Genomic DNA, 25,607 nt, shown 5'->3' on the forward strand with positions numbered 1-25,607 from the left:
ATATTCTTGATCGTCCTCGATGTTCTGAGTTGACTTAGCCATATCTGTCCCGTCCGTCTGTCGAAATCACGATACAGGTCGAACGCGTAAAGCTAGCCACTTGAAAGTTTACACATATACTTATAAATTGATGTAGGTCGTTGGGGAATGCAAATGGGCCATATCGGTTCAGATTTGGATATAGATCCCATATAAACCGATCTCCCAATTTGATTTCCTGAGCCCCTGGAAACCGCAATTTTTGTCCGATTTGGCTGAAATTTTGTACATAGTGTGCCGTTATGACTTTCAACAACTGTGGCAAGTGCGGTCTAAATCGGTGAAGTTCCTGATATACTCCCATATAAACCGATCCCACGATTGACTTCTTGAGCCCCTGGAAGCCGCAATTTTTGTCCGATGTGACTGAAATATTGCACACAGTGTTCTGTTATGACTTTCAATAGCTGTGCCAAGTACGATGTAAATCGGTCGATTACCTGATATAGCTCCCATATAAACCGATCCACCGATTTCACTTCTTGAGCCCTTGGATTTTTGTCCGATTTGTCCTGAAATTTTGCACATAGTGTGCAGTTATGACTTTGAACAACTGTGGCAAGTACGGTCCAAATCTGTCTAGAACCTGACATAGCTCCCATGTAAACCAATCTCCCGATTTGACTTCTTGTGCCCTGGAAGCCGCAATTTTTTCCGACTTGGCTAAAATTTTGCAAATAGTGTTCTGTTATGACTCCAGATAGGGTTCCCAGAATTCATTGTGGTGGGTTCCCAAGATTCGGCCCGGCCGAACTTAGCACGCTTTACTTGTTGATGATAAAAATTTGCATTTTCATTATTAGGCAAGACATTTATATAGCAGCCCCGGTAAAATCTTAAAAAAAATTACACTCTGTCCCCTGTATCGCCATCACACTTCATTAAGGAAACGACCTTATATGATACATATAAAGCTTTAACTGCGAGACGGATCAATAACAATAACTGATAATGGAAATAACGCATGTGCCCAACGTCACATGATGGCAAATCAAAACAATACTGTGACGCATTATGGTAATGAGGTAAATAAAATCATTATTAAACCAAAAACACAACTGCAAAACAAACAAAAATGTATATAGCATGGCAAATACTACAAAACACAAGTACAAAAAAACACTTACTTAGGCCGAAGTTTCTTAAAGCTCAAAAGGCCAAATAATAGGAGGATAGATATAAGTACAATCCCATGGCGGCCGGTTGGTTGTAAGTACCGGATGAATTTCTTCATCGGCAAGAGCTGCCGCCTCAGTGTACAACACACTGCTACGACAACAACACCATAAATACAGTTGAACCTCGATTATGATTATCCGGTTTGCTCGGGACCGAGCATAGCACAGAAAATCGAAAACACGGTTAATAGAGGCTTTTTAAAATTTCATTATTTTATATGTACCTGGGCTACAATATGGCTCTGAAATTTCTGGACTATTATTGTTTTCAAAAATTCCAATAGAACACTGTATGGCTCTGCTGCTTGAGCTAATGTAGAGTTTCTGGGTCCTTCGTCTAATTCTTAGAAATCACCAATTGTCCAACACGTTCTTCAAAATGAAATCTTCCATGCCGGTTAACAGACATGGAAGAGCACAGCATGCCGGTTAACAGCGCGGATAATCAAGGCTGAACTGTACATGTATATAGGGGACCTACAGTGGACATAACACGTCCTTCAAAACGAAATTTTTGTACGAAAAAGTTTTTCTACAAAATGTTTATTGTTGCTAAAATTGTTTAGCATGGTTTCCAGTATTATAATTAGTAAATATTTTTAGGGTAAATTTTCATTCTAACTACGTTACTACCATTTTACGCAACTGTTTGTTATGAAAAGGTATATGTAGACATATCATGCGACTGTATATCTTCTTAAGGATCTATCCGGGTCTTATTGGATGTAGATGTTGTTGATTACAAGTGTATGTTCATGGTCAAATTTGCGTTTGCTATATTTGGTGGGTTTTAGTGGCGAGATCAATGTGACACATTTCCGCAATGCCTAATGTCCCACATCAATGTGAAGTATTTGTGCAAAATCTCAAGCGAATAGCTAAATTCCTTCATAATGATTTCGACAGAATAATGGAGGACAGATAGGCAATGGACGGACCGACAGACAGGCAGATGGACGGATGAATGAAAAGACGAAGGGATGGATGGACAGACATTCGGGTGGACGAACAGATAAACGGAGAGACAGGCAGTTGGATGGAAGACAGATGAATGCAGAGTTGGATAGACAGACAGGTGGATGGATGGAATGTGAAAGAATATGAAAATCTCAAGCGAATAGCTTAATTCGTTCATAATGATTTCGACAGAATAATTGAGGACGGATATGCGAATGGACGGACCGACAAACAGGCAGATGGACGAATGGACAGAGCTGCGGATGGTCGATGAATGAAAAGACGAAGGGATGGATGGACAGACATATGGGTGGACGAACAGATAAACGGACAGACAGGCAGACGGATGGACAGACAGTTGGATGGACAGATAGCTAGATGAACACAGAGTTGGAAAGACAGACAGGTGGATAGACAGGCAGGTGGATGGACAGACAAGTGGATGGACAGACAGGTAGATGTACAGACAAGTGGATGGACAGACAGGTGGATGTACAAACTGGGGGATGGACAGACAGGTGGATGGACAGACAGGTAGATGGACAGACAAGTGGATGGACAGACAGGTGAATGGACAGACAGCAGGATGGACAGACAACTGGATGGGCAGACAGCTGGATGGACAGACAGGTGGATGTGCAGACAGGTGGATGTGCAGACAGGTGGATGTTCAGACAGGTGGATGTACAGAAAGGTGGATGTACAGAAAGGTGGATGTAAAGTTGGATGGACAGACAGGTGGATGTACAGACAGGTGGATGTACAGACAGATGGATGTACAGACAGGTGGATGTACAGACAGGTGGATGTACAGACAGGTGGATGTACAGACAGGTGGATGTACAGACAGGTGGATGTACAGACAGGTGGATGTACAGATAGGTGGATGTACAGACAGGTGGAAGTACAGACAGGTGGATGTACAGACAGGTGTATGTACAGACAGTTGGATGGACAGTCAGGTGGTTGGACAGAAAGTTGGATGTATAAAAAATTTGGATGGACAAAGAGGTGGACAGGTGGATGTACAGAAAGGTGGATGTACAAACAGGTGGATGGACAGACAGGTGGATGTAAAGTTGGATGGACAGACAGGTGGATGTACAGACAGGTGGATGTACAGACAGGTGGATGTACAGACAGGTGGATGTACAGACAGGTGAAAGTACAGACAGGCGGATGTACAGACAGGTGTATGTACAGACAGTTGGATGGACAATTAGGTGGTTGGACAGAAAGTTGGATGTATAAAAAATTTGGATGGACATACAGTTGGAAGGAAAGAAAGTTGGATGAACATACAGTTGGATGAACATACAGTTGGATGAACATACAGTTGGATGAACATACAGTTGGATGGACAGACAGACAAATGAACAAAAACACAGACGTGTGTTTTTATACCATTTTTTAAAAATTTCGAAATTCAACTACGCCCTCGCCAAACAGAATAAGGTTACAATTCCATGCCAGCCGGTTGTGCGTACCGGATTGGACCGATGGAGTCTTTCATCGGCAAGGGCTGACGCCTCAGTGTACAAAACACTGTTAGAACAACAGAGTAGGGTTGAATATGTGTATACCTTAAAGGATCGTAGATCGATACTTAGGGTTGTTAGTTACAAACGGAATAATTACATTGGTATACCCCCGAATCCTATGATTTGATTTGATTTACACATTGAGCCATTCAACTACACATATGGAAGGTTATCAACAGTTATCAGTCATTTTTTTTCATATTTTATTTAAAAAATCAATCTTGAATAACGAAAAACTAAAGAAAACTGAATAAATTCTATAAAATGTATGTATATATATATAAGTATTTAGAATAATGAGCAAGCTTTATACAATTTCTAATATATAATGATGGAGTAAGTCATTTTCTTTTTTTATGAAATGTATAATCACATTATAAGAAAATGTACTCCTATTAAAAGATATGGGGGATATACAATTCTAAACAGTAGGTATAGAAACAAAAAGAAATTAATTTAAATACTTATGACAAAGTAATGAATGAGAAAATACTAATAAAAAAAAACAATAAGCAACTGGCAAACTATGTATGGGGATAATGGATGGATGGAAGAGTCGAGTAGAGTAGGTGATGAGTATGGTGAAGTAGGCTATTTAAAAATCCTCATTAAATTGTCAACGGTCATAAGGAGGTGCAGAGTAGAAAACAAGTTGAAATTTGCTGGATCAGCATCAGCGTGGAGAGCGGAAAATCATCGATTTACTTGTAATGGCAGGCAAAAACCACTACAACAATACCAAGTATATTAAAATTGTTAAAAATTATCAAAATGCCAAGAAAATTTAAAGTTTTCTTTTTTCAATGACACTAGAGGATGAAATTTTCCCTAATTTCAATGAAATTTTCTCTAAATTCTATGAAATTTTTTCTAAATTTAATGAAATTTCTTCAAATATCAATGAGGTTTATTCTTGTTTCAATGACATACTTTTCTTATTTCAATAAAATTTTGTTTCAAAGAAATTGGTTGTAAATTCTTTGAAATTTCAATATAATTTTTGCCCAAAGACAAAAGTGTAATGCCACTTTTTTTAATTTCGATGAAATTTTCTCTATTTTCAATAAAATGTTATCGAAAATCAATGAAATCTTTTCCAAATTCAATGAAATTTTCTACAATTTCCTGAAGTTTTTTAATTTTAATGATTTTTTGTCTTAATGAAATGTTTTCTTTTTTCAAAGAAATTTTTTTCTTACTTGAATGAAATTTTTCTTAAAGACAAATTTTCAATGAAATTTTCCCTAGGCAAAACTTTAATGACACTTTCCCTAAATTCAATTTTGACTGTTGCCGAAAGTTTTAATGAATTTTTCCTTAAGTCAAAATTTCGATGAAATATTTGCCCAAAGACAAAATTTCAATGAAAGTTTCTATAAATTCAAAGAAATTTTATCGAAAATCAATGAAATTTTATAGAAAATCAATGAAATCTTTTTCAAATTCAATGAATTTTTTTCCAATTTGAATGAAGTTTTTTTATTTTAATGAAATTTTGTCTTAATTCAATGAAATGTTGTCTTATTTCAAAGAAATTGTTTCTAACTTCAATGAAATTTTTCTTAATGACAAATTTTCAATGAAATTTTCCCCAAGACAAGACTTTAATGACATTTTCTCTAAATTCAATATTGACTTTTGCCGAAAATTTCAATGAATTTTTTCCTGAAGTCAAAATTTCAATGAAATATTTGCCCAAAGACGAAAGTGTAATGACATTTTTTCAAAAAACTCAATGAAATTTTATCGAAAATCAATGAAAATCTTTTCCAAATTCAATGAAATTTTCTCTAATTTCAATGAAATGTTGTCTTAATTCAATGAAAAGTTGTCTTATTTCAAAAACATTGTTTCTAACTTCAATGAAATTTTTCTTAATTCAATGAAATGTTGTCTTATTTCAAAGAGATTGTATCTAACTCCAATGAAATTTTTCTTAAAGACCATTTTCAATGAAATTTTCCCCAAGTCAAAACTTTTATGGCACTTTATCTAAATTCAATTTTGACAGTTATCGAAAGTCAACATTTCAATGAATTTTTCCTTAAGTCAAAATTTCAATAAAATATTTGCCCAAAGACGAAAGTATAATGCCACTTTCTCTAATTTCAATGAAATTTTCATAAAATCAATGAAATTTTATCGAAAGTCAACGAAATCTTTTCTAAATTCAATGAAATTTTCTGTAATTTCAATAAAGATTTTTTAATTTTATTAAAATTTTGTCTTAATTCAATGAAATGTTGTCTTATTTTAAAGAAATTATTTCTAACTTCGATGAAATTTTTCCTAAAGACAAACTTTCAATGAAATTTTCCCAAGACAATTTTCTCTAATTTCAATTCAGTTTTTTTTCTAATTTTAATTAAGTTTTGTCTTAATTCAATGAAATTTTGTCTTAATTCAAAGAAATTGTTTTCAAATTTCAATGAAATTTTTCTTAAAGACTAAATTTCAATGAGACTTTTACCAAGACAAAACTTTAATGAAACTTACTCAAATTTCAGTTAAATTTTACTCAATTTTAATTATATTTTCTCTGGTTTCAATGAAATTTTTATTAAATGCAAAAAATGTTCTTTATTCTCATTTAAGTTTTTTCTAATTTCAATGAAATCTTATTCTTGATTTAATGAATATTTGTCTTATTTCAAAGAAATTTGTTCGTACTTCAATAAATTTTTTCCTAGAAAAATTTTCAATGAAATTTTTACCACAGACCAATAAAAGATGACAAAATTTTAATGAAATTTGACTAACTTTTAAGGAAATTTTCTCTATAGATAACATTTTGATGAAAATTTCTCTAAACAACATTTTAATGAAATTTTCTTAGAGATAAAATTTTAATAGATATTTTCCATAAGAAAAAAGTTCTTTCTCTCAAGGTCAAATTTCAAAAAAAATATCATCATAAAACTTTCTCTAATTTTTAATGAAACTTTCTTTAACCCATTAACAGCAAATGAATAGAAAGAGGAAATCTAATGAAATTGGGATTGACGTAAAGTAGATGAATAAAACATATTAGTTTCCAATTTTCCCCTAAAACATGACCTTATAGTTTTAGGAGAAATTTGGCCCGTCAAAAGCCGGAAATTTTTTATAGCCGAAAAAATTAAACAAAAAAATGTCTCAAAAGTTAAATTCTCAAGAGTAAGATTTCTGGAAATCGTGTTAACGTCTTCTTGCATTTGACGGTTTCCTTATAAAAAAAAATAAATTTATGGCGATATGCCTGCCATTTTTGACAGCAATGCAAATGCAAATTGGCCCATGAACATTCCATTAAGGATAGGGGCAAACTTCTCACATATCAATGAGTGCTGTCCGATTCAAGTTTAAGGGACTTCCTTTTTATAGGCGAGTCCGAACAGCGTGCGGCAGTGCGACACCTCTTTAGGGAGAAGTTTTTAGGTGGCAAAGTACCTCACAAATGTCGCCAGCATTAGGAGGGGATAACTACTGATGTTCCTGCCAGGATTCGAACCCAGGCGTTCAGCGTCATAGGCCAGCATCATGGCGCCAGCATAAGGAGGTGAACAATTTATGTTTAGTTATGCCATTTTTCTTCGCTAAGAAACTTAAAAAAAAATTGAGGGCCAGGTCTTAATGGGTTAACTTCGACGAAACTTTATCAAATTGAATGAATTGGAATTTTAATGAAATTTTCCTAATTTTAATGAAGTTTTTCTTTATTTCAATGAACTTTTTCTTAATTTCAATGAAATTTTTCTTAATTTCAATGAACTTTTTCTTAATTTCAATGAAAGTTTTAAATAGAAAAAAATCTCTAAAATCAAAAATCCCACAAAGTGGTTTTTTAACCAAATATTTGTTCTCTAAAAACAAACTTTCAAGGAAAAATGTTTCGAAAGGCAAAGGAAATTTTTCCCAGAAACAAAATTTGAATAAAATTTTAATTAAAGACAAAACTGCAATGAAATTTTTTCCACAAGAAAAAATTTGAAAAAAAAAACAATCTCAATGAAGGGAAATTTTCAATTTTTTTCCTTCGGAATCCTGTGTTTGATAAACCAATCTCTAATCACCCTTATTGTATGCACGTGTTGGTTTTCATATTGAAGCTGAGTGAGTAGTGACCTTTTTGCCCCACTCGCTGCAGGGTGCATTGAAGGGGCATGAATCATGCTTGGCGGAGGTATTAAGACGTCATTAATTGGTTTTGTGTATTTCTTTCTGGTTTTCTTTTATTTTTACCATATTTTGGCACAAAAAACTTGTGAAAAAACTGTCGAATTCAAAATTTACAAAAAAAAAAAAAAGAAAAATGGGCATTGAATCGAGTTCTTTTTGTTTGTTGTTTGTTTTCATTCTTCTTTTTCATCTTCATCAGTATCCAACTAATTACAATAATTTTAATATGTGTGTGTTTGTTGTTGTTGTTTTCAATTTTATTATAATTTAATGTTATAAGCATTTGTTTTCATCTTTCTTTCTTTCTTTCTTTCTTTCTTTCATCGTTCATCGTTATCTGTTTCTTTGTGTTTCATTCATTGTTGTTTTCATGTTGTTTAACGTGTTTGTTGGTTTGTTTAATTGTGTACAGGCGTTGAGGAATGTTGTATGCTCTTCTCCAATGCTTCCAAGCTCAAGGCCTGGTTCATGTTTAATAATGGCAGCTTTCCTGCAGAAGCCTTGGCTAGAACCTCAGGTGAAAACCATTGAGCCAACACATTGCTGGTAGGTGATAAGCGGCCGTCCGCTTGGTAATTTAAATTCGTGGCAGAATTATTTTCATTATTGGCCGATGGCTGTTGATGATGGGACAGTGGTGGAGGTGGTGCTCCAGCAGCAGCAGCTGCAACTGCCATATCCAAGAAGGGATGTTGTTGGAACATCTGTTGGCGTTGCAGTTCCATTGAGCGTTGTTGTTGTTGTTGTTGCTGCTGCTGCTGCTGGAACAAATGGTGTTGGTGATTCTGATTTTGTGGTGATTGATTTTGCAAAAAGTGCGCAGGGAAGGGATGGCCACCCATCATCTGTGGTGGTTGCTGCTGTTGTTGGGCAAATTGTTGCATTTGTCCCACAGTTTGTTGATTCTGAGCATTTTGAGTGTCGTTCAGCACATGATTGGGCATTTGCTTGAGTGAATTTTGGGGATGTGGCATAACTTGTGACACCGGTCCCTTAAGAATGGGACGCCCCATCGGCTTATTCATGGAATTCACCATTGATGGGTGTTGCGCTGGTCCACCTATAAAACCAGGTGGCCATTTTATACCAGCCAGTGGTTGATTTCTTAAATGTGGTGGCAACATTTGAGGACTTCCTTCGGGATTTGGTGGCATTTGTTGGGGCTGTTGTTGTTGCTGTTGCAAGTGTTGTAGATTCCCTGCTCCGAGTATCATTCTAGGCGGGTTAATATGTTGTTGAAGCTGATGTTGTTGTTGCTGCTGTTGTTGTTGCTGAGAGAGTTTTATCATGTGTTGTTGCAATGGAGGTGGCGTCTGAATTGGAGGACCCGATAATTGTTGTTGCTGCTGCTGCTGATGTTGTTGTTGCTGCTGCTGCTGCTGTTGTGGCGATATCATGGGCATCTGCGCTTGTTGAGTGTTGTTTTCTTTCTCTGCTGTCATTTTGCGTAAAACGGAAGTGGGCGTAAATGCCAAAGGTGTTGGAGAATGTACAGGTCTGGGTTGTTGTTGCTGCTGCTGTTGTTGTTGTTGTTGAATTACATGCATTATATCATTAGCATTAGGTTGTTGTTGTTGCTGTTGCTGCTGCTGTTGTTGTTGTGGCTGATCCTGCAGATGATTGCCCATAATGGGAGACATAAGATGTGGATGATGGGAGCCACCCATCGGTAAATTTTTATTGCCGGGAGCTCCTGGCACTGGATACTGTGGCGATGGCTGCTGTGGCGGCATTCGATGATGCTGTGGCGGTATCATCTTCAGCATTGTTTGATGGCGTCTTATCATGTGCTGCTGATGCATCAGCTTCAGCATATCTTCATGATCTAACATATTGATTGGTGGCGGTGTTGGATGCGGCAAACCATGTGGAATCATACCGGGCGGTAACATACCAATCGGTGTTGGTATCTGCATATGCTGCTCGCCTCCAGGAGGTAATATAAGATTCATTGACATGTCTAATTTGGGTTTGCCCAACTGATCCAAAAGTTTACGGAATGCCCCCATATCTTGACCGGACATTTCGTTTGCATGTGAAGTATTTTCAGAGCTACGCATTTGTCCATCATTACAAGCTTGTAGCATAAAGGCTGCAACATCAGCGCCAGGCTCGCCATTGGGATCCATTTTACGCATTCTAGCCTCAAGCTCTCCAACGCTTAGAGTGGGAGCGGTGGGGAACCCTTTAGGTAAATCTGGTGTGTGTACATTACTGCTCTTGAAGAATGCCATCAAAGAATTCACGTCATTTTGATTCTCGTTTAAGTCCGTATTGGATAGAGGAGTGGGTGGTGGCCTTTTCTCCTCCCCTAGGGGGGAGGACAGATCATTTTGCACATCATTATTGTTATTGTTCTCAGCGTTGTTACTGAACCAGCGACTAAAACGCGATGAACCACCAGATACATTATATGGCAATGATTGTTGATGGCCACCCATTAATGAACTCCCCAGAGTGTCAATATTGAGAAAACGCTCAAGGAATTGTTCAGTTATATTTACAGCATCGTTAGGCGTCACTGACACCGAGGCAGCAGCCACAGCTGCAGCATCCTCAGCGGCTGCCACCGCCACAGAGGCAGCCACCACTTGTTCGGCCTGCTTCTCCATAGTGGTATCTAGGGAAGGCGCCTCCTTGGCCGATTCCTTGCTACTACCAATGGAGTTAGTGTCTTGCCCCTCAATGTCCGAGTCTCTAATGTCGTATTTAACATTACCATCGGAGTTGAGGGTTTCGTGTGAGCCATTGGGTTTCTCTTTGGTTGATATATTCAAATTCAAATTACTGCTACTATTGAACAAGGAACTTTCCGAATCTTTTCTTTCGTTTCCGATTTGCGAGTCTTTATCACCATTTGCTGCTGCAGCAGTCTCCGCCATATCCATTTCCTCAAAACCACGCAATTCAATTGTATCGTGTTGAGAGGTTGGACCCTCGCTCAGCCATTCCGGTTCGTCTTTGCTATATCTGTTGTACTCCCTGGACTCTCTGCGTTCACGAGGCACACCAGCACGCAAATCCCTTGTCTCACGAAAGTCTTTAAAGTCCCTATGGTCTCGACTATTGCCCAAAAATCCCCGACTTCGAAACGACATGGTTCGCTGCCCAGCCGCAACGCTGCTGTCATATTTGTCACGGTTATTAATATCACTTTCCGAGCCTTCAACCAGAACATGACGCTCGAAATGGGGTCGTTCCGTATTGCGTGAATCGCCAAAACGACTCGCAGTAGCATTGCGAAGGTTCATCTTGTCCACACCACCACCCACGCCACCATTGTCGTTGTATTTACTTTGTGATGTTATCAATTTATCCTTTTCCCCTCGTTTTCCACCTTCACCACCAGCTCTCATTTCGCCCCAGCTATCCTCCCGCGGCATGAGACGCCCACTTCCGATGCGGCGTTCATACACCGGTCGTTTGTTGCCACCCGCAAGTGATTTATTGCCCGAGGGGGAATATTCGGAATTCAACTTGGACATGGGCGGTATCCAGCCAGGTTGCGACTCACCATACGGATCATCTTTGTTGGGTCGATTATTGGGAGACGATTTGAATATATTCATGGGCTTCAGCAGCTCCTTACGCTTGAGATTACCACCTATGCCATGCAGGGCGGAAGAATCGTTTACTGTTTTATGCTCATCGTTACCATCACTGCTGTCGTTGTCGTTGGGGCCGGCGTAGCCACCACTGCCACTACTTGCACTGACGCTTCGCAGATTTGGTGGCCCGCCTTCTGCAGGCTTACCGGGAAGATTATTGCCCGAACGGCGTTTAACAAAGGCCGGCATTAAGTGAGACGAGGATATACTGCGATGATCGATATAACCACTGAGACCACCACCCCCACCAATCGCCGAATTGGAGGTGTTAATGCCACGCTGAGGATTCATAAAACGGGGACGTACAGGTCGTTTGTTGGCCAGCAATGAAGAAGGTCCCACCATGTGTGATGGCTGATGTAAACCGCCAATATAACCGCCGCCACCACCAAGACCATCGTTACCCAGTTCATAAGCCGAGTCATCACCAATTCCATCGCAGGCGCCATCGTTGGAACAACAACAGGGACAGCCAGTACAATTGTTATATTGGTTGCCCTTGTTGGGGGCCTTCCACAAGCCTAAATACTGTAATTCGCTGCGTAGTCGACACGTCCAAATGGTTAAAATTTGTAAATCTGCCTTTAGTGAACACTCAGGATGCTGTAAAGATTGTTCTTCCTTTCGCAGAGATATTAAAGCATGTCGGGAGTAACGTTTCAAATCAGCGGTCGCAGCAGTTCCATTTGCCGCTGATGGTGATGGCGCCGATGGTGCACATGCCGCACTATCTTCGGAAGACGATGAGACACCGCGCTCGGAAACGCTGACGCTAGAGGCAGCAACATCATTGATTTCAGACTGTTGTTGTTGTTGATCATTAAAAGTTTGTTGTTGTTCTGCTGTTGTCACCACCTCGTGTTCAGTAGACATCATCGATGCGGTCGGCTCTAGGTATTGGAATTAAAATCCTTTAGTTGTGGTACAAATACTGAAAATATGCAAAACATAAACCAAAACACGCTCACAATTTCATTCAATCATTCACAATCACTTTCTAGGTGATTCATAAGAACTTGTGTTTGTTGTCTGTATCAAATTGCCAAGTCCGTTAAAAGCGGAACTGCGGAAATGCGTATGGAAGATCTGGTAAGTAAAGAATTTTGAATACATTGGCATTGTGGCCTTTGGAAAACAAGTGGACGATTTGAGTGTTCACCTTTTGGTAGACTTAAAAAACATAATTTTTCTGAACAAAGAAACTTTGGCAACAACAACCATCAAATATTGCAAGATGTGGTGAAAAAAGTAAAGAAAAACCCCAGCTGCATTCTGTTTTGCACTTGACATCTGGAGATAAAACAAATGTTCCACTTTGGCAAATTTAAGAGCATATGTATTTTCATATTTTTGTTTGTTATTTTTGCTTATTTCTCATAATTTATTGTTGTTTCAACTTTATTTTTACAACTCATCACCATTGGAAAAAGAAATGAAAGGTTTTGATTGCTTTTGTGGCCGTCCGTGCTTGGATTGTCGTAATAAAGAAGGGCAACAACAACAACACTTCATGGCAAATTTGACACAACAAACGGAGGCTGCTGCTGGATGCCTTCAACTTTAACTTATTATCGAAAAAAATTGTTTTGATTTACTCACATTGTTACTACGAATGAAACTACCACAACAACAATGATAAAGAAAATTAAATAGCGTTGATTTTGATTAGAATATTGGCGTAAAATTTAATAACTTTTGTTGAATTCAATTCGTAGGTACTTTTTTTTACTTTAATTCATAAAAAACGCACACACACAGCTGACACATCTCAATGTGCGCGGCCTTGCCATATGGTAGAAAATGTTGACAGCAAGCAAACTCTCTTTAATCTATTACAAAAATAAACACACAGTTGGCCAAAAGGAAAAGATGGAAAACATTTGTTGGAGAAATAAAAACACAAAAGGGGTGTTCACCTTACACAGCAAAAGAGAATATCAAGGCATGAATGGGAGAAAACAAAGAAAAAAAAACGTATGGCGACATTTATAAAACGATTCCAAATATTTAGGAGATTTTGTAAGACATTTCATAGTATTGTTGGAATTTCGTCCAGCTTAAGCTGCCATCACACGTTCAGACATGTCATGTGTAATTTCAAGAATAGCAACTCTGAAAGTTGCACCAACTTTAATAGGACAATAAATATGCAACTTTTTCAATTAAATCGAATAGATATAGACACATGTCTATACAAAAAAGGCACAATAGATTATGAGAATACATGCCGATTAGAGCGCGGTCTATTCGTATATGACGTACATAAGACAAGTCTTATGAATACAGATAGTAACAGCTCATATGACATGTCTGATCATGTAATAGAAGATTTAACAGACGAAAAAAAGATGGCTAGTTATACCATTTTCCTCTAGGCATCTACCAAGATATATTAATTTACAGGTAGTGGCAGTTGCCCAACAACAAAATATTGAATGCACTATCTGTCAAAATCAGTGATTAGTGCAACTCTGATTTTGAGTATGTTACTAGTTCGCGCCCAAGTCGGATTTAATAATGTGGTCTCACGGGAGCAGCTGTTAACAGCCGGCCAGGTTTGACTCTTCGTTGTTATCTTCTTTCTCGCATATTCTCTGCTCATGTATGCACACGTACATATACAAACAAGCACACAAATTTCTTTACCTGTGTTGGCAAAACGTCGATCAGCTTGTTGGTAAGATGGCGAATTGCACCATATGATTTGTGGTTGTTGTATAAATGAGACCACCTTTAATTGTTTCGACATGGTTGACGCCATTTTTCATTGTTTTTGTGTGTTATGGTTCTTAATTAGAACACATACAAACAGAAACTCGTTGACAGATAATGCACTTCGGGAGAAAAAATTGTACTCAGCTGTTTACGGTACACTACTTAATAACTATATCATGACATCTACACAGAAAAAAATCGAGAAAATGTTCAACTTTTTCGCGATGTTTGTCGCCGATTATACTTTTTTTAGATAATAGATTTTAAAGCAAAAAACTTGCTGATTTCATTCAGAAGGGCATTCCTCCTTTATTACTAATGGTAAAATTTTAATATTTTTTTTTTTTTTATCATCGCTTTTAGCATATTATTTTAAACAAGTAAAAGCGTGCTAAGTTCGGCCGGGCCGAATCTTATATACCCTCCACCATGGATCGCATTTGTCGAGTTCTTTTCATGGCATCTCTTCTTAGGCAAAAAAGGATATAAGAAAAGAGTTTCTCTGCTATTAAAACGATATCAAGATATGGTCCGGTTCGGACCACAATTAAATTATATGTTGGAGACCTGTGTAAAATTTCAGCCAATTCGTATAAAAATTGCGCCCATTGGGGCTCACGAAGTAAAATAGAGAGAACGATTTATATGGGATCTATATCGGGCTATAGACCGATTCAGACCATAATAAACACGTTTGTTGATGGTCATGAGAGGATCCGTCGTACAAAATTTCAGGCATATCGGATAATAATTGCGACCTCTAGGGGTCAAGAAGTAGAGATCCCAGATCGGTTTATATGGCAGCTATATCAGATTTGAACCTTATTTGACACAGTTGTTGAAAGTTAAAATAAAATACGTCATGCAAAATTTCAGCCAAATCGGATAGGAATTGCGCCCTCTAGAAGCTCAAGAAGTCAAATCCCTAGATCTGTTTATATGACAGCTATATCAGGTTATGAACCGATTTCAAAAATACTTGGCACAGTTGTTAGATATCATAACGAAATACTTCGTGCAAAAATTCATTCAAATCGGATAAGAATTGTGCCCTCTAGAGGCTCAAGAAGTCAAGACCCAAGATCGGTTTATATGGCAGCTATATCAGGTTATGGACCGATTTAAACCATACTTGGTATAGTTGTTGGGTATCATAACAAAACACGTCGTGCGAAATTCCATTCCAATCGGATAAGAATTGCGCACTGTAGAGGCTCAAGAAGTCAAGACCCAAGATCGGTTTATATGGCAGCTATATCAGGTTATGGGCCAATTTAAACCATACTTGGCACAGTTGTTGGATACCATAACAAAACACGTCGTGCAAAATTTCATTCTGATCGGATAAGAATTGCGCACTCTAGAGGCTCAAGAAGTCAAGACCCAAGATCGGTTTATATGGCAGCTATATCAGGTTATGGACCGATTTGAACTATACTTGGCACAGTTGTTGGATATCATAACAAAACACGTCGTGCAAAATTTCATTCCAATCGGATAAGAATTGAAATTGAAATTAGCAGTCATAAATCGTGATTGAAGTTTGTAATTTTCAATAAAAAAATAATTTTTCATTTATTTAACACCAAGCACAACAAGATTATATCTTATTGATTTAATTAATTTTTTTATTGAATTTTTAAATCACAATTGTGATTAAATTTTTTTAAATTAAAATAAAAATTTTAATCGAAAAATTTTGGATTTATAAATTTGTGTTCTTTTATAATATCTGCAATGTAGCCTCCAATTGATTTTACTTAAGCAGCATATTACGTATCGTCCCCTACGATATAACTGGAAGGAGATTTCAAAGGTCCATACATACGTCCCACATTTCGGTAAATTTATAACATGGTAGCAGAGGTAGCCATGGTGCAAATGTTAGCATGTCCGCCTGTGACGCCGAACGCTTGGGTTGGTTATCCCCTTACTAATGCTAGATACAGTTGTAAGGTATCCTGCCATGTTTAACCTCTTCTACCAAGTTGTATCGCTATGCCACACGCCATTCGGACTCAGCATAAAAAAGGAGGTCCCTTATGATTAAACTTAAACTTTAATCGGACTGCACTCATTGATATGAGAGAAGTTACTTTATGAAATGTTCATGGGAAATTAAGTACATGATAGCCGATTCTACGAACCGAAACAAGTTTTAAAAAATTTCATTAATTAATTTAATTTGATCACGTGATTCACTGAATTGAGTTAAGCCAAGCGATCAGCGATATATTTTTTTTTAATTTTTGGCAGTATTCTTTTACATTCATTCTTTGTTTACGTTTTCCCCTATTCGATGACATTTTCAATTGGCAGATTTGACATCCTTCATGATGAATTCTGATTAGATCAATTAAAAAATTAATTTAAAATTTCGAAAATTTTCAATCATTTTTTAATTGGATCAATTAAAAAATTAATTGAAAATTTTCGAAAAATGTTAATCCTTTTTTTATTGGATCATTAAAAAATAAATTGAAAATTGCGAAAATGTTCAATCATTTTTAATTTTTTAATTGAATATGCAGTTTTTAATTGATTTTTTCAATTACTTGCAAAAACGGTGATGATATCAGCATTTCCGTGATTGCAGCAATTTCAATTAAAAAAATAATTGGATCAACTGATTATGTGATCGAAATCGATTTTTAGTTTTTCTGTGTACATACTAAAGCTAGCAAACTATCGACAATAGGAGCATTCGATATTTCTAATAATAAATATGGATACTATCTTTGATTTCCCATCACCTATATTCCAAACAAAAATGAGAAGTAAAAAAAAGTTTGAAATCATGAGAGAAATAATTGTACAAAGTTTTAGCCTATCCGAATGAAAATTGCGCCCCTTTATGCGCAATGTAGCTTAAAGGATACATTCAGTTTCGTTTCGCCTATTTTTGTTTAATTTTGCATAAAATTGAATTTTGCTGATAATATCGATAGGAAAATATATCAATCGCTATTCAGACAAAAAATAATATATCGATAGTATTGGGAGTGCCATCGATATTTTGCCAGCTCTAGTACATACACATGTTGCTAATTGGAGCACTCATGTGTTTCGAACCCAGAAATATGGGAATGCTGTGGAAAGAAATCAGATGACTTTTTAAAACAGTTTTTTGCGTTTTGCGAAATCGAAAACCGGACCTGGCCTGTATGTTTCTAGGCTTAAATCCTATTTATACTACTCATTAAAACCGGATTTAAGGATCTTATCAGCTGATTTTATAAAGGGAAAACAGGCAATGAAGTTATTAAAACAGGGTTTAACTGTCAGTGCAAGCGTGGTTTTACGTTTTCTCTTAGGGCAAAAACAGAATTAGAGCGTTGAGAATTGTTTTCGAGCACTGATTTGAAAAAAATTCAACTCTGCAATAGAATCCCACGACTGAAATTGAGCGTATTTCTGTGTTGTATACGTAACTTTTTTACGTTGATTTTTTGACATTTGTTTGCAGAGTTGCATTTTTTCAACGCAACGACCCAAAAAATTTAACACTTCCTTCTGTTTTGGTCTTTATTTTTTGCCAGTTTGTATCGATTATCATAATGCTCATGGGGCCTATACACTTTTTGATTTCTGCAAGACTCTAGATTACAAAAATGAACAAACATTTAACAGTTGATCCAGGAAAAATAAAAATTGAACACGAGAGGTGTTTGAGAGCTGATAAGAGATACGAAGACTTCGATTAACGTTTCGAATGTCTCTACAAGAACTATAGATGCTTCCAGCTGTTCGCTAGACATGTTTAAAGTCGCTTCAACACTTCATGACGTATCTGTCGACCGCCATTTAATTCGTTCCAAATACCTCCTCATTTTTATTCAGGGACGCGACCAAGGAGGATCGCGACCTCGGATAACGAGTCCTGAGTCAGGATTCCTGGCTGGTCATTGCTATGCTACAACAACACCAGCGTTTGACATAACGCTGGTGTTGTTCACTATACACAACCTATGGACGCGCCCGGTAGCTCGCAGCTAAGTTTCTCGTGACAGTGATGAACACCACACAGATCAGACCTCAAGGTTGCAGCCTGTGTGGTGCTCACAACCATCCCGTGCCGGTTTCCGCTGGTCACAGCTAAGTGGGAATTCTGCAGGGTTTGTGGTGATGAGGAATTAGAAACGGTCGACAATGGAAAAAGTACAATATTATGGGTGTATACAGGAAACTTTTCAGGCACACAACCCTCTAGGCTACTGTGGTGGCCTGAAATCACTGAATGGAGGAATCTCTCACTCATAAGGAGGTTTGGTAATTTCAGGGATACTAAGTCCAAATAAAAATAGACAATTGTCCAAGGCCCACAGACATTATTATACAATTTTTACTTTGTATTGAATGGATTGCCTAAGGTGAAGGTTTCTTCGGATGCCAATTGGATCCATTCTACCCGTACCCTAGCGAGAGAAAAGAAAGTGGAAGTAAAAAAACGGAAGTAAAAAAACGACGAAATTAACCAGATAAGACTTAGAGATGAGATAAGCAGATGAAGAGATTAAAGAGAATCGAGCCTTTTTTGAAGGCTCATTTGTATGTGTATCCGCAGAAAACTACCGCTCCACGTCCATCCAAGGCTGGTATTACACGTAATGTATTCTCAACTCTAAAAGTTCTACACCTCGTGTGATGCGAATGAAACAAATATTGTATATGAAAAATTGCTTTTCAAAGAAGCACATCATATTATTTCGATTAGAGCATGATCTAATACATCTGACAAAAACATAAAGAAATCAGCTGTTTTCGTTGTCAGTCGAATGAAAGTAACCCAAAATTTAATTATTCTCACAACTTGATGATTTAAACAATTTTCTCACAACTTAAGCAATTTGTACGTGTAAAATAAATCAGCTTTGGCTCACCTTTTTTTGGTTTTGTCATACGAAAATAACATACAAGTGTGATAGCAAAAATGATGAATCGAATGTAAATTGACAATTTTGACATAGGTACAATATGAATTGCAAAAGTGATGTCATAAGACAAGCTCAAATAGTGTGATAGCACCTTAAGGCTGGTATTAGACAATATGCATTCTCATATGTTTTCCTTTCGACATGTAAACGCATGTCTATCAAAAAAAAAAGTGCATTACATATGTGAATACATGCTGATTAGAGCGCACTCTATTCGTATTTGACGTGCATAAAGAAAGCCTAAAACGTTTAATGTGCCAACTAGTGGCTACGCTAATATTGACCGCGTATAGGATCTCATCGCATCCCTTGCTAGAAACTGCTACGTATTTAAGGAGACCTCGTAGAGATACGTTTATAATATCACCCAGATCGGAGAAACCGCCTCACCCAGATGAAAAGCCTGCGCCAATGTAGACCCTAGGTAATACGTAGAATGTTTAAGAGGGGTTTTTCTTAAAATAAATGACAAATCTGCGTGCAAGAATAATATCGGCGTCGTATGAACCACAAGCTGTATGACGTAGTTGGGATGTATGACATTGGCCAGCTCATGTTGCTGGAATGTTTAAAGAATGCCCAAATTAGAAATTTTTAAAATATACTTGACGAAAATTTTCAAACGGGGAAGACCAAAACTCACATGGAAAGGCAAGGTGTAGAAAAAGACATCTGAAAAATAGATGTCAGGATTGGAGGCGGAGCGCAGAAGATTGAGACGCTTGAAAATCTATTCTGAGTTCGGCTAATCTGCCTTTGATTATGCAGCTTTCTTTAGCACTTCTGATGTCGAAATACTTGGGGGCTCGTATCACCTTGCTTTTTGATTATCTTTTTGCGTTCGTGCCTGTTGTAAGAAAAACGATTCATAAAGAAGATTTTGTCCGGCTCAGAATCTTAGAGATTTATCCTATAGTGCATATCAAGAGCATCGTACTCCTGAGAATTGGAGGACTTTTTGTAAATATCGGAATAAGGACAAAACTGTTATGCGGAAGGAAAGAAATAGATATTATTCTGAACGATTTGGTAGTTTAGATTCCCAGGGCTTTTGGCGTGTTCTTAAGGGTTCAGGTTGCGGTTATACGGTTAACAATTTTTTTTTGGTTTCGGCGTTCGAGCTAACCGACCTATTTATATTGATTTTGAATCATTTCCCGATATTTGACATTAAGTTTCCTTTCGTTTTGTAAATATTGATGATGTTGCGGTAGCTTTAGGAAAAGTCCAGTTTCTTAAACTTTAATTTCCCTATACCTACGATTTGATGTTGCATTTATTTAATTATATTTTGACTTCTTCTGTTTTTCCTGATGTATGGAAAATTTCGCATGTAGTACCAATTCCTAAGTCTTCTTCCAAGACCTATTTCAATTCTTCCAATAGTTTCTAGAGTTAATATTCTTATTAAAGACCAGATAATGTTGGGTGCTGTGCATTAATTTGTTGATTTCCAATATGCGTTTCGATCAGGTCATAGCACGACATCAATGCTGCTTCATCTTAATGAGTCAATGGAGGAATGGTTAGAATAATGGGAAAGATTGTGTCCTTTTATCTCTTGACTTGACTTAGGCATTTAATTCTATTTGCTTTGGGGCTATGGTTGAGAAATTAAGGGATAACTTTCACTTTTCTAGATGTGCTTGCAGGCTTGTTATGTCTTATATGTGCGGTAGATCACAATTTGTTGATTTTAATGGAGCTCGATCTAGCATTATTCCCCTCTCTTCTGGTGTGCCGCAGTGATTGGTTTTAGGACCTCTTCTATGTATGCTCTACATTAACGATTTTTCCAAATTCCTTGGACCTAGTTTGTGTGAAACCTTTCTTTTTGCAGACGATATATATCTTCTTTTTAGCAATAGCAATATTTTGGAGACGAATATTATTGCTTCTATAGGACGAATCTTGTTATGGTCTAGTCTTAACTCGCTTTCTACCAACCCTTCAAAAACTAAGGCATTACAGGTTGGATCCCAGACGCAGCCTGGATTTGATATTGTTGTGGGGAATTCTAGAGTAAATTTTGTTGATAGAATTAAATGTTTGGGGATAGTGATTGATAAAGACCTTAATCTCGGTTGTCATATTGACTCTCTCCATTCTCGTATTTATGGTATTTTGCGTCGATTGCATTCGGCAGGTTTTTATTCTCTTCGTGGGTGAAAATCAGACTTGTTCACGCTCTGTTAATACCTCAACTTTTATATGGCTTGAAGATAATGTCAGGAACGTTTCACTATAATCTTCTAAAACTGAAACGGGTGATGAATGCAGTAGCAAGGTTTGTATATAATGTATGTGATCGTGGCCACATTTCAGGGTATGTCAAAGCCTTTTTGGGAACTTCTTTTGACCGTTTTATTGATCTAAGTTATAAAAAGTGGAACACCGGTAACACTGCGTAGATACTTCAATTTTTTTCGCTCGATTAGGAGTACTCGGATAAACTTGCCCCTTATATTTAGGTTTGTTTTCGAAAGATCATTCTTTATTCGTGTGACCAGGTGTTGGAATTTATTGCCCGCCGAGTTAAGAATCTTTTCACACACGAATAATGGTTTTCGCTTAAAACTTTTAACTTCTATTCTACCGATCAAACTTAGTGTTGTTGCTTGAATCTTTTTGTATTGCTAACACGGGACTTGTGCAAAAATCCAACAGTTTAAATTGTCGCATAATCTTGTTATGGCTGGGGAGCCAATAAAAATGAATTAGGGGCTAAGGATCTTACATCTTTTTGTAACTGTGAAGTATTTAACTTTTTATACCCTCCACCATAGGATGGGTGGGGGGTATACTAATTTCGCCATTCTGTTTGTAACTACTCGAAATATTCGTCTGAGACCCCATAAAGTATATATATTCTTGATCGTCGCGATATTTTATGTCGATCTAGCCATGTCCGTCCGTCTGTCTGTCGAAAGCACGCTAACTTCCGAAGGAGTAAAGCTAGCCGCTTGAAATGTTGCACAAATACTTCTTATTAGTGTAGGTCGGTTGGTATTGTAAATGGGCCATATCGGTCCATGTTTTGATATAGCTGCCATATAAACCAATCTGGGATCTTGACTTCTTGAGCCTCTAGATTGCGCAATTCTTATACGATTGGAATGAAATTTAGCAAAACGTGTTTTGTTATGATATTCAATATATGCGCCAAGTATGGCTCAAATCGGTCCATAACCTGATATAGCTGTCATATAAACCGATCTTGGGTCTTGACTTTTTGAGCCTCTATAGTGCGCAATTCTTATCCGATTTGAATGAAATTTTGCACGTAGTATTTTGTTATGATATCAAACAAATGTGCCAAGTATTGTTCAAATCGGTTCATAACCTGATATAGCTGTCATATAAACCGATCTTGGGTCTTGACTTTTTGAGCCTCTAGAATGCGCAATTCTTATCCGATTTGGCTGATATTTTGCACGACGTATTTTATTCTTACTTTCAACAATTGTGTCATATAAGGTTCAAATCGGTTCATAACCTGATATAGCTGCCATATAAACCGATCTGGGATCTTGACTCCTTGAGCCTCTAGAGGTCGCAATTATTATCCGATTTGCCTGAAATTTTGTACGAAGGATTCTCTCATGACAACATACGTGTTTATTATGGTCTGAATCGGTCTATAGCCCGATACAGCTCCCATATAAATCGATCTCTCTATTTTACTTCTTGAAAGGGCGCAATTCTTATTCGAATTGGCCGACAATTTTCACAGGTCTCCAACATATAATTTAATTGTGGTCCAAACCGGACCCTATCTTGATATCGATCTAATAGCAGAGCAAATCTTTTCTTATATTCTTTTGCCTAAGAAGAGATGCCGGGAAAAGAACTCGACAAATGCTATCCATGGTGGAGGGTATATAAGATTCGGCCCGGCCGAACTTAGCACGCTTTTACTTGTTAATGTTTATTTAGGAGTATATATCGTTGTAATAAGTTTTTTTGTTCGAGGAGGCTTATGTATTAATATTAAGAAATAAATAAAATAACAAACAGTATGTAAGGGTCAACGAAATAAGTACAAACGACTTGAAGCCGCCTCATAGCTAATAATAGACCTTGTAGAAGAGCTCCTGGATGAAGTGAGCAAGGAAAGTGGAAAAATTCTACAGCAGAACGAAAGCAAATCTTTTTTTCGCTCTTTGTTTTTGTTTAACGTTAAATTGCTGTAAGCAACAACAAATATTTATTATCGCAGTTTGACTGCTGTGTATGCGTAATGCTTCATGCATGCATACAGATGAAGAACATGTGTGTATGTGCATATATTCACTTTAGTCTGAAACTATTTGCATCTAATATTTGTTAATTATTTTTTTTTTTCAGCATGGCACATCCACATTGGAACGTGACAATGCAATCAGCTTTAATCAAGCGTAACTTTATTCAATTGATAGACATTAGCTGTGGCCTTATCAACACAGAAAATATGTTTGTGTTACCCCCTGAGTGCATGGAAACGCACATCATGTTTACAAAACAGGAATGAATGTTTGCTACTGATAATGGAATCTATATTGATTTATGACATGTTGTTAAAAATAAATCCATTTTACTAATAATCGAAATAGAGATAAAGTAGAGATTAGAAATGATTTCACATACATATTCTATTCAACATACATACATATGTATAATTTATTTGTGGCGTCAAAAGAAATAATTCCCGACTAATAAGTTGTTATAATACTTAATTTAAAATGCAAATTTGCCCATGCACAGTGAACAATTAAGGAATAGGGGCAAACTTCTCACATATCAATGAGTGTTGCCGATTCAAGTTTAAGCTCAATGATAATGGACCTCCTCGTTATAGTCGAGACCAAACGGCGTGCGCCAGTGCAATACCTCCTAGGAGAAGTTTTTACATGGCATAGTACCTCACAAATGTTGTCACCTCATGCGAGTATGAAGTAAACAATGTGGCTGAAGATTTGGTGGCAGATATCTTCAAATTTCTTGCACCGAAATATGACACAAGTTCATTGAGATGGATGTTTAGCCTATTGCAGAAGTCATCAACGATACGATCTCTATGCCTTCTGGAGGGGGTGGAGTGGAGAATAGGTAGAGGTTAAACAGTGGCGGAGATATCACGCCACCTTTGGAGAACTCCCTGTTTCACTCTACGGTGCTTCGACTTCTTATCCCTAAATTCCACAAATGACTGGCGACCACATAGATAATTCGCGACTCAGCGTGTCAGGCCTGGCTGGCATGGCAATTTGGCAATTTGGCATGGCTGACCGTGTCGAATGCCTTACATAGGTCCAGTGCCACGAGGACCGTCCTATCACATGGCCTGGGCTGATTGAAGCCACGGCAAATGTGTGCGGTGATGGCATGCAAAGCTGTTGTTGTTGTTTTTGTAGCAGTTTATTGTGTTCTATCTTTCGTCTGCTTGATTCTGTTGAGTATCAAGACCCAGGAACTCTTCGACTAAGATGGGGTGCGTCCACAGGCATCTGGATCTGAGTCGAGTGCGTCTGGATGGACAGTTAAACAGGTGACGTGTATGGTGCGGTCCCTTATTACAATCGGGACATACGTCTTGCACGTAATTGAGTCAGAACTACTATGGTTTGCCGGGGGAGGGTAATTTCTTCAGGTGCAATGGGAGGCGGTAGTTCTCCAAGGACTACATTCACCCGGTAGCCATTTACCGCATCTGCTATCATGTCTGCATGAATGTTGTCTAGACCTGCTTGATGTGCCGCTTGATCTAGAGGTTCTCTCTTGTAGCGCTGAACCTCACGCTCTAGATCATGTAGATCTACCTTAAGGCTTCTGGGCGGTGGATATCTATCCGTAAGATGATGATTTGGATGGTCTCTGCGATAACAGCCTAAAAGGAATTGCTTAGACAGCATGAAGTTATGTCTTTGCACTGGTAGGATCTATGTCTCCTGATGGAGGTGGGCCACATGAGAATTGAGGAGACAGCCCGTCGCAGTTCGGAGGGCGGCATTCTGACAGATCTGAATATTATTCCACTGCGTGTCACAAAGTTGACGAGACCACACTGGCGCTTCATACCTTACCACAAATCGGTCAATTGCTTTGCACGTGGTCAACAAGATTTCTATGTCTGCACCCCAAGTGCTGCCAGCAAGAGACTTGATGACCTTGTTTCTACTTTTGACTTTATCGAAAATTGTTGTGGCATGTGGGGAAAATGTGTAAGAGCTGTCAAATGTGACGCCAATTATTTGGGGACACTTGATGGTCGGAATAATTTCTCCATCGACCATCACAGTCAGCTCGGTATTCACCTCACACACATTTGTAGTGAACAATGTGACTGAAGATTTGGTGGCAGATATCTTCAGATTTCTTGCAGCGAAATGTGAGGCAAGTTCGTTGAGGAAGACGTTCAATCTATCGCAGATATCAACAATGGGTGGGGAGCCTGATGCACAATAAATTAACGGTTAAACAACCTGGTGCACCTCTTCG

At 37.7% G+C, this 25,607-nt stretch overlaps 2 protein-coding genes across 3 annotated transcripts in view; both read right to left on the reverse strand.

The window, feature by feature from the left end:
- The window catches only part of LOC106092412 (aspartate aminotransferase, cytoplasmic), a 78,444-nt gene that overhangs the window by 23,405 nt on the left and 29,432 nt on the right, over positions 1 to 25,607 (reverse strand). The gene's annotated exons all lie outside the window — the stretch shown is intronic.
- LOC106092410 (eukaryotic translation initiation factor 4E transporter) overlaps positions 8,093 to 25,607 on the reverse strand; it is a 48,435-nt gene continuing 30,920 nt past the window's right edge. Inside the window, exons 1-2 of one of the 2 annotated variants that reach the window (XM_059360968.1) lie at positions 13,081 to 13,175; positions 8,093 to 12,412 (exon numbers count right to left, since the gene is read on the reverse strand). In XM_059360968.1, coding sequence (XP_059216951.1) covers positions 8,272 to 12,357 — 4,086 coding nt within the window. In that variant the 5' untranslated portion in view covers positions 12,358 to 12,412; positions 13,081 to 13,175 and the 3' untranslated portion in view covers positions 8,093 to 8,271. Of the gene's footprint in view, positions 12,413 to 13,080; positions 13,176 to 25,607 lie in introns of those variants that run through there. The other variant, XM_059360967.1, reaches the window with a different exon arrangement.

This window comes from Stomoxys calcitrans, chromosome 1 (genome assembly GCF_963082655.1).
Source record: "Stomoxys calcitrans chromosome 1, idStoCalc2.1, whole genome shotgun sequence".
Classification (NCBI taxonomy): Eukaryota; Metazoa; Arthropoda; class Insecta; order Diptera; family Muscidae; genus Stomoxys; species Stomoxys calcitrans.